At 42.7% G+C, this 16,528-nt stretch overlaps 1 protein-coding gene across 3 annotated transcripts in view; it reads right to left on the reverse strand.

The window, feature by feature from the left end:
* Positions 1 to 1,404: 1,404 nt before the first annotated feature.
* The window catches only part of LOC129852688 (KH domain-containing RNA-binding protein QKI-like), a 103,584-nt gene continuing 88,460 nt past the window's right edge, over positions 1,405 to 16,528 (reverse strand). The window contains exons 5-8 of one of the 3 annotated variants that reach the window (XM_055918304.1): positions 15,203 to 15,290; positions 14,195 to 14,482; positions 11,247 to 11,321; positions 1,405 to 5,813 (exon numbers count right to left, since the gene is read on the reverse strand). In XM_055918304.1, coding sequence (XP_055774279.1) covers positions 5,797 to 5,813; positions 11,247 to 11,321; positions 14,195 to 14,482; positions 15,203 to 15,290 — 468 coding nt within the window. In that variant the 3' untranslated portion in view covers positions 1,405 to 5,796. Of the gene's footprint in view, positions 13,242 to 13,843; positions 14,483 to 15,202; positions 15,291 to 16,528 lie in introns of those variants that run through there. The other 2 variants (XM_055918295.1, XM_055918292.1) reach the window with 2 other exon arrangements.

A 16,528-nucleotide genomic window follows, 5' to 3' on the forward strand; every position in this document is an offset into this window, starting at 1 on the left:
CGAGGAGAGGGGAAAAAGAGAATGAGGAGTGAAACAAGGAATGATAACCCAGAAAGGGTGAGGGGTGGGGAAGTATGGATTTGGACAAAGTATTTGTGTGCTTGTGATGGAGGGAGTCTTGTAGCCTAGTTGCCATGCTGAGAATTGGTTGTATATGGAAAATGTTAACAGCTCTCGTGTGTCTCATAACAGCAGGTTGCTAGACCAGAGGTGGTGTTGTTGTTGTAGAGACGACCGGTGGCCATTTGGGCATCTGAGGAATGTTCCACTGACTATAGCTTCATGCTGTGGAGATAACCGCAGATAGTAATCCCACAATTCCCAATTACATGTCCATCCATGCCTTCCAGTGTCCGAAAGTGTGAAAGGGGGTATTGATTGGCCATCCCACCCCACCTCTGTACCACACTGTGTTCCTCTCTGCTTCTGTATCAGTGATCAGGGGTCATTTTACAAACCATTCGCAAGCCTAGTTTGTGGTATACTTCACTGTATAAACCACACTGCATAAGGAAACGACACAAACACAACTTTGTCAAATCACCAGGCTCCTTTCCCACTGTTCTTCAAGTTTAAGCCAGTGTTGTGGACTATAATGTTTCTCGGTACTCTACGATGTAGTTCTTCAAGTAAGATATTTTCAAGTTTAATTTGTTTCAAGTTTCAAGTTTCATTTCATTTGAACTTTAGGGTTTGTACCTACTGAAATTGTGCCTCCCACCGCTTGTATTTTCCTCCCATACTTTTCCATAAACTCCTCAGAATAGTGCAGATTTCTAGGCCAATGAAAACGTTCTTCCTCCGGGATGTCCCAATTTTCTAGGATTCTATATGAAACCTTCATGACGCTACATCGTTTCCATAACAAACTATGGTCAATCTTTTAATCTTTTACCCTAGATGCAGAGGGGAGTAGCCATTGTTACTGTACAAAACTCAAGTCAATAACACCACCCTGAAAAACATTGACCGTAGATGCATCTCAAATTTACTTCAAACTTGGGTATTTTATGGGGGTTTGAAATAAAACACAGATTAATACTTTGGCAAAAGATAATGAGAAGTCTATCAAAGAGTTTGCAACAATTTAAAAAAAAAACATGATTGTTCAAATCTATTTCAAGTACTCTGAAATGTAAGGTCATTTTATCAGTAACTATTGAGAGAACAACATGCTCATAAAATAAGCATCTGGTATGTTTGATTGAGTCAAATGGCCCAATGATGTAAGAGGGTTAGGACTTCATAGCTAGATGTATGTGTCATCTAGTGTTTCATAGCTGAAAATTACCACCGCATTATACAGATGTATGGTAATAACTCCTATAGCCTTTTGAGGCAGACTCTCTAAAGTTAAGTAGTGCCCTCAGGATGGTAATAAAACAAGTGTTCTTTGTTAATATGTCTGTTTGGAAACATTTATTAAAATAATACTGGCTAAATCAAACATGCCACAACCAAACATCCCCAAATGTGAGGAAAGGAAAAACTTAAACGATCGGAATCAGTAATAGAGATAAGGCTTTGTCAAGGAGTTAATTTAATGCAGTGTTTCTTATTCATGGTCCTGGGTGCCCAAAGGGTGCACATTTGAGTTTTTCCCCTAGCACCAGACTGATTCCACCAATCAAAGGTTTGATGATGAGTTGATTAGTGGAATCAGGTGTGTAGTGCTAGGGCAAAAACTCTAATTAGCAGGACCAGGATTATGAAACACTGATTTAATAAACTACAAAGAATCTCAAATGAAACAAATAATGTAGCTGATTTTGTCATTTTAATCATTCAAATCTGTAAAGAAGTAATTTAATATTTTGTCTTACACACATAGAAAATAAGATATAAAAATACATTATAAACTTAGAACAATGGCTGCAAATAGACATACTGTTTTCTCGTAGGCAATAATTTGGGGATGGTTACACACAATTCATGGAGTAAATGCTAACAGAATCAGTTGAGTTTGACAGCATGGAGTCCTTTAACACGCTTGATTTGCACACTCAGAAAAAAACACCAGATCAGGAATAATGCTGTCAAAATAGCACAAATAAAAACCTCTGATAATAGCATAACATGCACGTTATTAAGGGATGGGATTGCCATGCTTTATTGGCTATGATATGTTTTCACTCACAACCAATAAAACCATTTGTTTGCCACCATTATTTTATCACCGATAACATTTTATGTAAAATATTAGTCTTACCATTATCTTAAATAATAATAAGATGACCAATAACAATGATAATAATGGGTATGACAATAATCCTAATCCTAATCATTATTGAGAATGCATACTAATTCATCATTTATAACTGATCAGAATAATATGCAATTGCACAACAGAACAATTTCTGAAACATAATACTGAGACTGAAACTAAACGGCACACACATTAAGACACAATCTGAGACACAGAAACTCTCCATAAATCACTAGAGGCCATTCTGTTGCATAGTAAATAAAGAGGGGGATGTGGAGCGATGTTTTGGTGTAGACCGGGATTTACACGCAGGCTTTACAGTCAACCACCTCGTTACCACAACCACATAAACCCTTCACCTAGAACTGCCGAGTCAGCAGATGTCTGGTCACTGAGACTACCGACCCAATACTCCTCTATAGAAAGTAAATCAGGAGGGCAAAAAAAGACAAGTCCTCATCTCATGTGATAGGTGATAGAGAACTACATCATGGTAGAGAGCTCAGCTCTACGGGTAGTGGGATGTCTATGCCAATGACAACTCCTACATAAGGCAGTCCAGAACAGCACTTATAACAGTAAAACACAGTCTATTTATAAAGAACCACAGACCCTCCACTCAAGGAAAGGTAAAGACATGCTCGACTATCTGGAGAATGTCAAGAAAAACCTTGGGACTGTCCTGGCATGAGTAGCTACTACTACTGGATATAATAATTGGGCAACTCTGAGCTGAGGACCTCATCCACAAAGACAACCGGTCTCAGAAGATTCATGGTGAAATACAATAAGAAGGCCAATCAGACATGTTACCGCTCTGTTTTACAATCATTATAATACTATTTGTCCCTTTAGGATATTGATAGGACTGTGTAGATACTGACTCAGACAGTATTGGTATACTCAGGGCCGGCTCTATCATTTTGAGGGCCCCAAGAGAGATTTGGTTGGTGGCACATTTTTTTTGTGGCCTCCTCTTGATAATGGAGAGACAAATGTACGTTCTAAAGTACATTTCCTGCAATTCTACACATTTTGCCATGGGGTGTAGAGAAAATGTTGCAGTTTTAAAGCAAATTTTCTGCAGTTCTACAGATTTTGCTATGGGGCGGCGAGAATGTTTTTCAATTTCATAAAACATTTCAGGCAATTCTATTCATTATGCCATTGGGGCAGAGAGATTTATTTGTTTTTACAGTTTTAAAGCTAATTTCCTGCAATTCTACCAATTTTACCATGGTGTAGAGAGAAATTGTTGCAGTTTTAAAGCTAATTTCCTGCAATTCTACATATTTTGCCCATATTAACCCAATGAGTCCCACGGCGACGCTGGCCCGAGTTGGACTTCTTATGTTGCTTATGCCTGGAGCCGGCCCTGGGTATACTACTGATATTCCTACTCTATGGAGCACAGGAGGCTGCTGAGGGGAGGACGGCTCATAATAATGTCTGGAATGGAGTAAACGGAATGGGTATCAAACACATGGAAACCACAGGAGGTTGGTGGCACCTTAATTGGGGAGGACGGGCTCGTGGTAACGGCTGGAGCGGAATCAGTGGAACGGTATCAAATGGATCAAAACGCTAACGGTTTCTAGGTGTTTGATCCCTTTCCATTTGCTCTGTTCCGGCCATTATTATGAGCCGTTCTCCCCTCAGCAGCCTCCTGTGATGGAAACCATGTTTTCGATGTGTTCGATACCATTCAATTTATTCCATTCCAGCCATAACTATGAACCCGTCCTCCCCAATTAAGTTGCCACCGGCCTCCTGCGCTATGGAGCCACCAAAAAGCACTCTTATGTATGTATGGAACTGTGTCTGTGTAACAACAAGGCGGAGGTGACTGACTCCGTCTCGGGGCATCTCTCAGTGGCTGACAGACTGTGTGCACTGACTTGTCCTGTGCAGCTTAAAGGCTGATGACACATTCAGATATCAGAAACCATGAGTAAAATAAGGCACTTTGTCGTTTTTTACACTTCAGTTCAATCCTCAACCCCGAATTAAAATGAAAGGTTGTTTTGGTCTTCACTCTCCATCCACAGAAAGAAAACAGGATTGTTTTCATGACATAAAGGGTTTCATTACAAACGTCTCTTTACAATAGTCGAAGGTATAAAAGACTATGTTTTTGAAAAAATAGATTTTTTTTTCTTTCCCATGAGCACCCATGTATAATAAAAGTGTCTATTTTCTTTACATTGGTGCTCTCCCCCATTTTTTACACATGTATCTACAATTTCAATACATTTGTACAGCAGGTAGGCAAGCATGGCTTTTACATCCTCAAAGAAACAGTTGACTGCAAGATATTTCTTTATGGCAAAAAAACAACAGCGACAATGCCAGGTAACGGGGCAGGTACTTTTCCTTCTATATGCTTGAAACTCTCTGTTTGACCCTAGGGCCTAGATTAAATCAGATGAAGCGTTAACCGGCGATAGCCGACACCCAACACAGCTGATGTTTTGGCAGTGTTGGAGGTGTAACTGCATTGCAGCTGTCAAATTGGTGAGCAGCTGCTCTTGATCATTGTCACAAAGCCACACCCATCCCACTCGCGTCAGGAAGTGCAGGAGAAGAAAGTGTAGGCTATATAGAAATATCAGCCTAATCTAGGTGTAGATTACATCTCATATTCCAGCGTTTGAACTTGTAATCAAGGCTGCATGGAATTTCTCTTAATGTGACTCCTTGCAGCCAATGGCAATGTCCACTTTATAATGCCAGGAACCACTTGTGGATTTGACAGTTCTAACGCAGTTTCACCTCTGACACACAGCCAAAACAACCACTATGCAGATTGTCTGATTGAATATAGCCCCTAGTCTCTCTTCAAGTCCTGCTTAAATGAACCCTCCTCAGTCTCCGTGTCATAAAAGACCCAGGACTTCATAGTCAGTGAACAGAGATGGGTCATCAGTTGGCAGGGATAGATGGACAGAGAGAGACAGAGACAGAGACAGAGAGCGAGAGAGAGACAGAGACAGAGAGCGAGAGAGACAGAAAGAGAGAGAGAGAGAGAGAGCGAGAGAGAGAGAGAGACAGAAAGACAGAGAGAGAGAGAGAGAGAGAGAGAAGTGCATGGATGCACTCGGCAGGACTCACCACGCTGCTATACATTCATAGTCAGCTCAGTTACCATGACAGTGGGAAGGTTACCTGGGCGATGTGGCAGGACCAGGGGGTACGGTGATTTTGGGCGGTCGGGGAGTGGAGGTTTGCATCCTTCTTGATCTTCAGGAGGCGACCAACCGGGTGTTACCAGGGTGTTTTAGAGTGTGGTGTGTTTGGGGGTTGCTTGGCGGGGACTCGGTCAGGGAGGATAAGAGGGGGCATATCAGACCTTATTGCTTAACAATGATTCAGTGCAGGTCTAGAGCCAGTATCTGTCCCCCTAATAAGGAGACTGGGCAGGCAGGAGGTGGCTGCCAAGCCATTGTAGTGTGTCCATTAGTCAGGTGATGAGAAGCTGTGCCTTGACTGACTGTAACAAGCCAAGGCTGCTTTTTTCCCCTTCTACCAAAGAACTGATCTGCGGGCAATGGCCAGGTCGTCATTGGTTGAAGATTTCAGAAGGTCAGGGGTTAGTTGCCAATGGCGGCTGGGGGGGTTAAGAAACAAACAAACAGAAAAGAGAGAAAAATTATAAAAGGAGAGAAACAAAAATGAAAGGAAAGAAAAAAGATAGAGAGGAGATTAGTCTCAGCTAGCGACAGCAGGATGAAAACAAGGCTTAACTAATCAGAGCTATACCATGCATCCATTCAATCCACCATGCGATTTCGCCACAACTGTGACCGACCAATCTACACGTGTCACCATATGTTTCCATATCTTCCACAACATGTTCGCTTTGACCGAAGCCAGAGCGCTGGACGCAAAACGCTGTGTCAGGATTGAAAACAATACATGCATTCTTCTGTTTGTATAGATGAAGGACAATTCATATGATGGGTTGCTTGAATCCAGGAGTTCAGGAAGAGCTACTCATCTATATCTTTACAATGTCGTAAAGTCATGAAAGCATGGTTTTACATAACGTGAAAGACAGTCCCGTCTCCTCAGCTCACGTGTTAAAAAGGAGGAAATTAAAAAAGACAATTACAGTAGTTCTACTGGTTAGTAGCAGTCAAGTAAATGGACAGTAAATCTAGGCAGAGGGAAAGATCCAAATGAGATGGAGGAAGGTAGCGTCGTCGACAACATTATTAGAGCATTTCAGAGGTTCATGAGTCAAGCGGCTAGTAGTGGTGGACGTGAATATTAATAAGTCTCATTGTTTTAGAATAAATTAATTTAGAGAGGATACAGTGAGAAATAATTTTGGGGCCAAAACAGTGTTTGTCATTTTTTTTTTTAACTCAATATCATTTTTTTATTGCCTTTTCAAAGTATGTTTTCTATTTACAACAAGCATGAAAATCTTTGCTTTAATGATACAAAGCAACACTACATGGTATTTTCTAGAATAGCACACTAACCATGAGAGTTTAAGCTGTGAGCATGCTAAAGCCGTCACTTCAGCCAGTGCCCTCAGCCTAGGAAACAATATACAATTCACAGGACACATAATATAAAATGCACTTGCATATAAACACTGAAAAGGTCCTGTCTTTTGTATAAAGCCCTAAAATATATTCAAAAATAGAGGACATTTTCTAAAGTGGTGCTATAAAGCTGCTATGATGCATATTTGTCTTTCCTACAAATAGCCCTATAGAATAATCCTTGCTATTTCTGACATTTCATATACATTCCTGCTTTATATTTTATATATATATTTATATATATATTTCAAGAAGCCACAAGTAAATACTATTTTCTTTGCAACAACAAAACATTTAAAGAAGCTTACAGTAAAATATTTTGAAAAAAATTCTCAAGTGGAATATTTCTGGTAAATGCATTCCTACTCTGGCAATTTCTCATCCAAAATGGACCCTAGGATTCTCCGTCCACTCCACAGTGGTCCGTCTAAGACGTATGCAGCTTAGATCATATGTTTCATTTCATCGTCTGAGGTTCTGACCTTCTGACTGCAGCAGAGGAGACGAAGAATGCTTTTGACTTTTTAAAATCATTCAGTGCAAAAAAAGATTTGTGCCGTAGTCTCTCTTTTCGAATGAAGCGACAGTCAAACAGATGTAAAGAAGAAAAGAAAGGCTTCTTTACCAGATTTGACAACATATTGTAAATCTTACTGTATTAAGAGCTTAACAACTGTATCGTAGAGAGCTGTTGTAAAATGCTTTCTAATGCACTGTAAAGTGTCCAGAGGAAAATCAAAATAGGATATACTGTATACAGTGCCTTCAGAACGTATTCAAAACCTTTTACCTTTCCCAGATTTTGTTGTGTTATAAAGTGGGATTCAAATGGACTTAATTGAAAAAAATATTGTCAATGATCTACACAAAATACTCTGTTATTTATTAAGTGAAAATAAAAGAGTAATATATCTTGATTAGATAAGTATTCAACCCCTCAAGTCAATACATGTTTGAGTCAGCGATTACAGCTTTGAGTTTCTGGGTAAGAGTTTTTTTCTCTAAGATCTTTGGACACCTGGATTGTACAATATTTTCCCCATTATTCTTAAATAATGTGTCAAGCTCTGTCAAGATACCACCAGAGCATTTTGCCAGCAGCATACCACCCTGCATCACACCGCTGGCTTGCCTCAAAAGCTAAGCAGGGTTGATCCTGGTCAGTCCCTAGATGGGACACCAGATGCTGCTGGAAGTGGTGTTGGACTCTGTCATTGGACTCTGTCCCCCCCCAAAAAAATATCCCAATAACTCAAGGCAGTGATTGGGGACATTGATCTGTGTAGTGTGCTGTCATTCATCCCCCCTCCTCTCCCCTGAACCTGTTCCCCAGGTCGTTGCTGTAAATGAGAATGTGTTCTCAGTCAACTTACCGGTTTTAAATAAATAACTAAAAAGATGATTGTTGATCATTGTTAGACAGCCATTTTCAAGTCTTGCCATAGATGTTCAAGCCGATTTAAGTCAAAAATTGAACTAGGAACATTCAATATCATCCTGGTAAGCAACAGTGTATATTTGGCCTTGTGTTTTAGGTTATTGTCCTGCTGAAAGGTGAATTTGACTCCCAGTGTCTGGTGGAAAGCAGGCTGAACCAGGTTTTCCTCTAGGATTTTGTCTATGCTTAGCTGTATTCCATTTATTTTTATCCTACAAAACTCCCTCGTCCTTGCCGATGACAAGCATACCCATAACATGATGCAGCCAACACCATTCTTCAAAATATGAAGAGTGGTACACAGTGATGTGTTGGGTTGGATTTTCCCCAAACATAACGCTTTGTATTCAGGAAAAAAACATGTATTTCTTTGACACATTTTTTGCACTATTACTTTAGTGCCTGCCTTATTGCAAACAGGATGTATGTTTTGGAATATTTTTTTCCTACAGGCTTCCTTCTTTCCAATCTGTCATTTGTGTTTGTATTACAATGTTATTGATCCATCGTCAGTTATTTCCTATCACAGCCATTAAACTCTGTAACTGTTTTAAAATCACCATTAGCCTCATGGTGAAATCACTGAGAGGTTTCCTTTCTCTCCGGAACTGATTTAGGGAGGGGGCCTGTATCTTTGTATTCACTGGATGTATTGATACACCATCAAACGTGTACAATTAATAACTGCACCATGCTCAAAGTGATATTAAATGTCTTTTTTTTTTTTTTACCCGTCTACCAATAGGTGCCCTTCTTCGTGAAACATAGGAAAACCTCTCTGGTCTTTGTGGTTGAATCTGTGCTTGAAATTCACTGCTCGACTGAGGGACCTTAAAGATAATTGTATGTGTGGGGTAGAGAGATGGGGTAGTCATTTAAAAATCATGTTAAACACTACTATTGCACACATAGTCCATGCAACTTGTTATGTGACTTGTTAAGCATATTATCACTAGGCTTACTATGCAAAAGGGTTGAATACTTACTGATTCAAGACTTGAGCTTTTCATTTTTAATTTGTAAACATTTCTAAAAACAATTCCAGCTCGACATTATGGGGTGTTGTCTACATCACCTTACACAACATCTCAACTTAATTCATTTTAAATTCAGGCTGTGAATACTTTCTGAAGGCACTGTAAATCTCTAGACCCCAATTGATGTACTTATTTGATAGTGTATTTACTATTTTGAGACCGTTCAACATCTTTGCCAATATGAGCTGATAAAAAGGCCCACATTTCAGACGCCATCTTAGCTTCCTCCCTGCTTCACCCAGAGTCAGTCTGCCTCTTACACACAGGCTTGACCATTTGGCCTGCACTCAATCCACCTGCCTCATGGTTCAACCCCCAAACCGCACTGACACGTCAATCATATTATGTTGTATTACCGTCATGTTTGGATAAACCAACGTTTTAATGGTGTAAAACTGGTCATCAGTGTGGGAGCCAAACCTATGAAGAGGTAGATTGAATATAGGCCTTTGTGCAATTTCATCGGATGTTGGTTTGTCATTAAATTTGTCAGTGTTACCTATGCGTTACCATAATTATCATTTATTATCATTATGGATTAAGGTTTGACCTTTTAGTAATAATACCCTTTGTATAATATGCACTTCTTAAGTAACGCCATATTACAGTTATTTTTATATTAATTTATTTGTTTTTAGGGCAGATTTGAGCTATCAAGTTTTCAGAGGCGATTCACAGACAGAGCTACAGTGCCGAAACCTGAATATCCTTAGACCCAGTTTGTATATACTGTTAATTATATATGCTAATTGTTCCACATCATCTAGCAGCAAAAAAAAGGTGATTCATGAATTGGAGTTATATAAACAATATTACAATTTAATCAATTTCACTGGGTTTTCAACTTCAATGTATGTACTAAAATGTAGGTTGGATTTATCAAACAATGTCTGCACGTCGGCAGTTTTTAATTGGCATCTGCATCCTATTTTCTGGCACATTGCAAACATTCACTTGATTGTGTACAAGTAATTATCTGTAGTGAAATGTGATGATACACAGTGTGGGTGTATGTACAAGGCACACTTGGTGTATTAAGCACTAGGGTATAAGGATAAAACAGAGAAAAGGCACTGATAGAGAACAGATCCTGCAAATTCCTTGTCGCTTGCGTCATTTCACAAATGGTTTCTTCTCTAATTACGACCTCGATTATTCTCAATATTCAGTGGGAGTATCTGCTCTGCAAGGACTTAGAAGAGAAGGTGTGACATGTGTAGACTTTAGAGAGTAAAAGGTCTGACTGTTGTGCTTGTTTTACCAATCTGCAGAATAAAACAATTTCCAGTCTATAGCCTACCATGTGTCCGTCCCTCTTTACTTATACCGTCGTTGTTGAGACTTCAAAGAAATACTGTAGCAAAAATGGGTAGATCCTGCAGTCCAATTAGACAGTGAAAACCCCCCAAATATGACATGACGTTTTTACAACCACTTTTGTGTTGTCCTTGACAATACAATGGGTCAGATTCTCCAAAAAATTATTCCCGCAAACAAATAAACACAAATGGACATAATTTATCAATTAAAACGTTACATTATCCACGTAAGAAGCTGAAGACCTAAGTGCATTTGAAATAAAATCGAAACCTTCTCGTTGAACGGAGGGGGAAACTAAAACACAGGTAATTTGATTTTCTTTTTTTTTGTTGTTGAAGGGGTAGAGTCCATTATTTGTCATCGACATCATGTCAGATGCATAAAGTCATCGAAATAATAGAGTCGAGTAGTTTGTGTGTAAGTTTGTGTCTCTACCTAGATAGCAAAAGCATCATTAGGCTACTGTGTTGTGGTCACTAGTTCTCAGAATCACCTGGTACAGCCCTCCACGTATGCACTCTGAGAACAAATGTATTCCAAATAAATGTTTCTCAGAGGCCAAGACTGTATGTTGCATCACATCACAAACCGGAACGACTAGCTGAACAATTTGTACATGTTGCAAAACAGATCAGGACCAACAGTGAGCAGGCATTGGCAATACAACACAAATGCATAAGAGCTAAACTAACCTCTGTCTGCGGTCACTATCCTTTGGTAAGGATGGACCCGCAGCTCGTGCCTTCGAACCTTAGTAGTCACTGCACCTGCTCGGATTGCAACAACATGACCAAAACAAGGATTAGGTCATTTCCTCCTTCGCCGTTTCCATCAAGTCAATTCGTCATATCATCAAGGTTTATACGACCAAGCACATGTAACACAATTAGGAAAAATCTTTAGAAATACATGTTAAGGCACAAATTATACTCATATACATCGTAACAAGGAGAAATCTTGGACATAGTATCATTCGTGACTATGGAGTAACCTTGACTGTAAGGATCCATTGTTTTCTTGAGTCCTTGTTACAAATTTGCAGGAATTAGGCATTTATGCACGCACACGCATACACAAACACACACACACACACACCACACACACACACACACACACACACACACACACACACACACACACACACACACACACACACACACACACACACACACACACACACACACACACACACACACACACACACACACACACACACACACACACACACACACAGAGGGGAGCTTTACTAGTCACATAATCTCACGTTGAGCATCAGGAAGTGCATCTCTTCAGTTATTCGTTTTAAATATAATACTGATCACTCACTCTCTGGTTAAAGCCCAGAGATGAAAGCTTTTAGGCACATTTGCAGTAGTAAAAAAAATGAACATCTCTTATAAAATAAAAAATAAAAAGAATAGGTAAAAAAAAAGGCAATGAATTAAGTGATTAGTAAAGCGTGACAGTATTGTATAGATTTTCAATCCCAGACATAGCAGTCAGTGGAACAGTCGCATACCGTAGGTCTGCGAAAATATACATATATGAATGTGTGTACAGGATGCACGTACACACTCACACATAATGCATGGCGTTAAGGCCCGTGCCTCTTTGGGGAGGTTTGGCCGGTGTAAACATCAGTAGTGAGGGAGCCTGCCTGTCTGTCTGTCTGTCTGTCTGTCTGTCTGTCTGTCTGTCTGTCTGTCTGTCTGTCTGTCTACACTCAAAGGCAGCTGTGAAACAAAAGCGCATGTGTGTCAACACTCAGATCAGATGAGGAACTCAGTAAGGATCCGAGAAACTCTTTTAGCCTTTCGTGGGGAAAGCCACACCTATAGAATACAGGAAGGGAACGAGGAATTAGTGCCAGGAGTTCATGTTTGTCCTTTGAGAAGCAACACACACCAGGCCCCTATTCCCGAAGCCATTTTAGGACACTCCGTTTGAGTCGATGCAAAAATGCGTTATACAAAAGGGCCATGTTGTTCACTCACTGACTGTCATTTGGCGTGGCTACACTTGCGCTGAAAGTCTCATTCTGTGAATATTTTTCATAAGAGTGAAGTTAAGACTGTCAGTGTCGGGACAGAATGTCCTCAAATCCCTTTGTGAATAAAGCCTGTCATGCCTAGATGATTTAACTGCAGGTGCCCCATCGCCAACACACACCATCTCCCCCATTGGCTCCGCAACCCCTCTCTGTCGACCCCCTCTGACCCCTCACCGTCCTCATGTTACCCTTCAGGACGCCCCCAAGCCACACCCAGAGAGAGGGGGGCGCCCCCAAGGGGGGTCTGCAGCAAGGTGGAGCTCAGTTCTCCCTCACCATCATACACAAATATTTCATCATCATCATCATCGGGACAGGAAATCAAAAAGGGTTGATCAGTAACACACACGTCACTATGAACAGACATTAAAAGAGGAAGGGCCGAGGCTTCCCCTTGTGGCTTGTGGTTGCTCAGAGAGGGCCAATCCTCAACCAGTCCAGCGTGTGGTGGCGGGGAGGGAGGAGAGAGACGAGGAGGTGGGTGTGTGTTGTTTGAGGGGATGGAGGGAAAGAGGGAGGGAAGTGGCGTTTCTTTAAAAGGGAGGCCGGTTGGAGGGCTCTCCTCGCTGCACAGTGATGGGAAAGTGACAGGTCTGAAACCCCAGGTAGAGTGGCAGCTCTTCGGCCTTTGAGGACGCTGTATAGGTCACACAAGAGAGAGAGACAGGGTGAAATCTTCACTGGGCTCCGCCGCTCCTCGACCCCCTCCCCCCCCCCTCACAGTAACATCCCCACCCAGCCTCACCCAGCCTCACCCAGCCTCACTCCCTCACTCACTCTCTAACTCACTCACTCACTCACTCACTCACTCACTCACTCACTCACTCACTCACTCACTCATCAACCCCCCCCCCCTGAATCCCCTCTCCCTTCACCCAGACACACAGTTGGAGGCTTGGTCCAGTGGAACTCTGTTAGGCGGAACTCTTGGTTAGGCGGAACTCTGGCTGCTAATGGCTGACAGGGCACACCCTGGCTGTCTAGAATGTGCTCAACCCAATTGGACAAGCTGCTGTTGACATTTCGGTGCGTTGGTAACAGTTCAGATTTACAATGTGCCTTTGGGTACAGTCTGTCTTAATGGAGTCAAGTCGCGTTTGTAATAGGATATTTTCTAAAGTGGCTTTTTTTCAAAGCCATAGGGCTGCGTGTGTATGCAGGGACTGGGAGAGAGGAGGGTAAGGACCCTTTTCCGAATGAAACCGCTTCCTCTTATAAATCACTGAGCCAGTCGAGCACTTCACTTCCAGTTCATTTATGCACACATTTCTTAAAGGGCTTTTTAGAGGAGAGAATTGTCTCATGATAGTGAAAAGAAAGATGCAATAAAGAGCTGGAATGTTTTTTCTTTCTGTTGCTGACCCCTCTCTTTCAGTGGTATCTCCTGGGAGGCTGGGGCGGGCGAGAGAAGAGGGAGTGTGGTATTATTCTGAGGGGGGGGGTCGTCACAAAAGTGGGAATGGGGGGGAGGGCGGGGCCGTATTTAGGAGGAGTGGCGCAGGATCAGCGTGGGGGCGGGATTCCACTGGCCATGGGGGTGGTGGTGTTGGTGGGGGGCTGCGGGGCAATCGCAGGGGCAAGCATGCTTACCTAACACCCCGCTGGAGTCGATGGGGTACTCCAGGATGGAGGTGGCAGGGGCCAGCGTGTAGGGGTAATCGTATGGCGACGCGTATATGAGGCCCGACTCGGGACCCTGGGTCATGACGCCCGGGTGGGGCGAGCCGTTGGGCATGCAGGTCTGGATCTGTCGGATCAGGGGCATTAGGGTGGGGCCGGACGGGGTGGACGTGCGCAGGGCGTTCTGGGACATGGCGGCGGGGCCGGCGATGATGCGGGGCGCCTGGGCGTTCGCTGCAAGAGAGAAGGCAAGGGCAGCTGGAGTGAGCGGGAAACACGGGAGAAGGTGGAGGAGGAGGAAGAGGGAGGGGTGTGTGGAGAGACCAGAGGGGGAGGAGAGGTGGAGAGAAGTGGAAGAAAAAGGAGGATACAAAAACACAAGTTAGCATCTATCACACATATCATAGGATACACTCAAAGAATATCAGATAAGTCAGGAACCGGAGAAAAAGCTACATAAACAAACTGTTCGACAGACTGGCCTTAGCTTCCACTACACAACATTTAGCACAATATAAGAGAGGTCTTTAAGGATTGCCTCCATTCATCTCTAGCACTGAGTTCGATTCTGGCACAACAGTGCTGGCTGGGATCTGTTCGGCACAAACACCATGCGATTGGAATGAGGCACGCATCTCCCTCAGCGACACAAAATGGACGCCCAGTCAGAGCCAGACCTCTCTTCCTCCTTCAAAAGAACTCGACCGAGTGCCACCCAATAGGACAGCAGGGAAACTAAAGTAACTAAAGAAACAACGAAAAATGCACTGAGGGGAATGCTGAATGTGGCAAGCCAAAAGCACACTCTGTTCAATTCAGCCACTGTGCATGGCACCGCACAACGCTCCTGGGCTTGTCGTGAGCGAAAAGGAGCAGTTTGAATTACACTGCTCCCGGACACACAAAGGGCTGTTCTACCGTGTCAGTCAGTGCCTGCCCCCCCCCCTAGAGAGAGGGGCGCGGTGATGTCATCCTTACGTGACTTGATGTTGGCGTCTCGGTAGGTGCCGTTGAGGATGGCCAGCTCCATCAGCTGCATCTTCTTCAGACTGTCCTCTCCCTCCGCCTGGAGCACAGAGACACAGGAACAGTCACACAGAGACACAGGAACAGTCACACAGAGACACAGGAACAGTCACACAGAGACACAGGAACAGTCACACAGAGACACAGGAATACAGAGACACAGGAACAGTCACACATAGACACAGGAACAGTCACACAGAGACACAGGAATACAGAGACACAGGAACAGTCACACAGACACAGGAACAGTCACACAGTGAGCAGAATTTTTTTGAACGGCGACTCACGTCTGCACATAAGACTTGGAGCTCAGACACACTGTATGATTGTCTCACATCAGTACACAGACACTCAGCTCTCTCACACACACGCACACAGACACGCACACAGACACGCACACAGACAGAATCCAAATCAACAAAGCAACCGAACGGCATCCGATCCTGCCAGACACCGAAAGACACACACACAAACGTTCCTACCAATTATCAGCAATTATTTACTGAAGCGATTTGGCTGGCAGTTTGAAAAGATCCAGCAGGAGCCCAGATCTAGATTCAGTAGCAGCAGGGTATCCAATCTGCCACAGCATCTTTGATATTTACATCAGCCCTTAATCGCCTCATCTGCCAGAGTAACGAATGGGAGGAGAAACACTTTGTTCATCAGTCAAACTTTTTCACATCACTGGGATGATTCATCTCCACGCCTAGAGCAACAATACGTTTGGAAAACGTAACGCAATGAGACAGAACTTGATCACAACTTTGATTTTGGGGAAATGCGGTGAAGATGAGAAGATGAGGGGGCGGGGAAAAGGCATTGACCTGACATGGTACATTCTCAAGCCCCATACTGTGTGTGTGTGTGTGTGTGTGTGTGTGTGTGTGTGTGTGTGTGTGTGTGTGTGTGTTCGGGTCGTCTACAGAATCACAGTAAACGTACTTTTAGAAAACACTCTGAGCCAAGCCTTCGGGAGCCAAAAACAAAACGCTCAAAGGGCTCCTGTATCTACTGTAAACATCAATACTTTTTAATAAGTGAAGACTGCAGTGATTAATAGCCTATGAAGAGAAGGCACTGCGGGAATAAATCACTCTGACTCTGTATTGAGTCAACGGAGTCTACTGTAGTTCCAGAGGAGGCTGGTATAGAAGATCTGGGATGGAATGAGTGGAACGGTATCAAACACATCAAACATATGGAAAACCCCCGTTTGACTCCTTGCCATTCATCCCATTCCAGCCGTTACAATGAGCCCGTCCTCCTATAGACCCG

This window comes from Salvelinus fontinalis, chromosome 1 (assembly GCF_029448725.1).
Source record: "Salvelinus fontinalis isolate EN_2023a chromosome 1, ASM2944872v1, whole genome shotgun sequence".
Taxonomy (NCBI): domain Eukaryota; kingdom Metazoa; phylum Chordata; class Actinopteri; order Salmoniformes; family Salmonidae; genus Salvelinus; species Salvelinus fontinalis.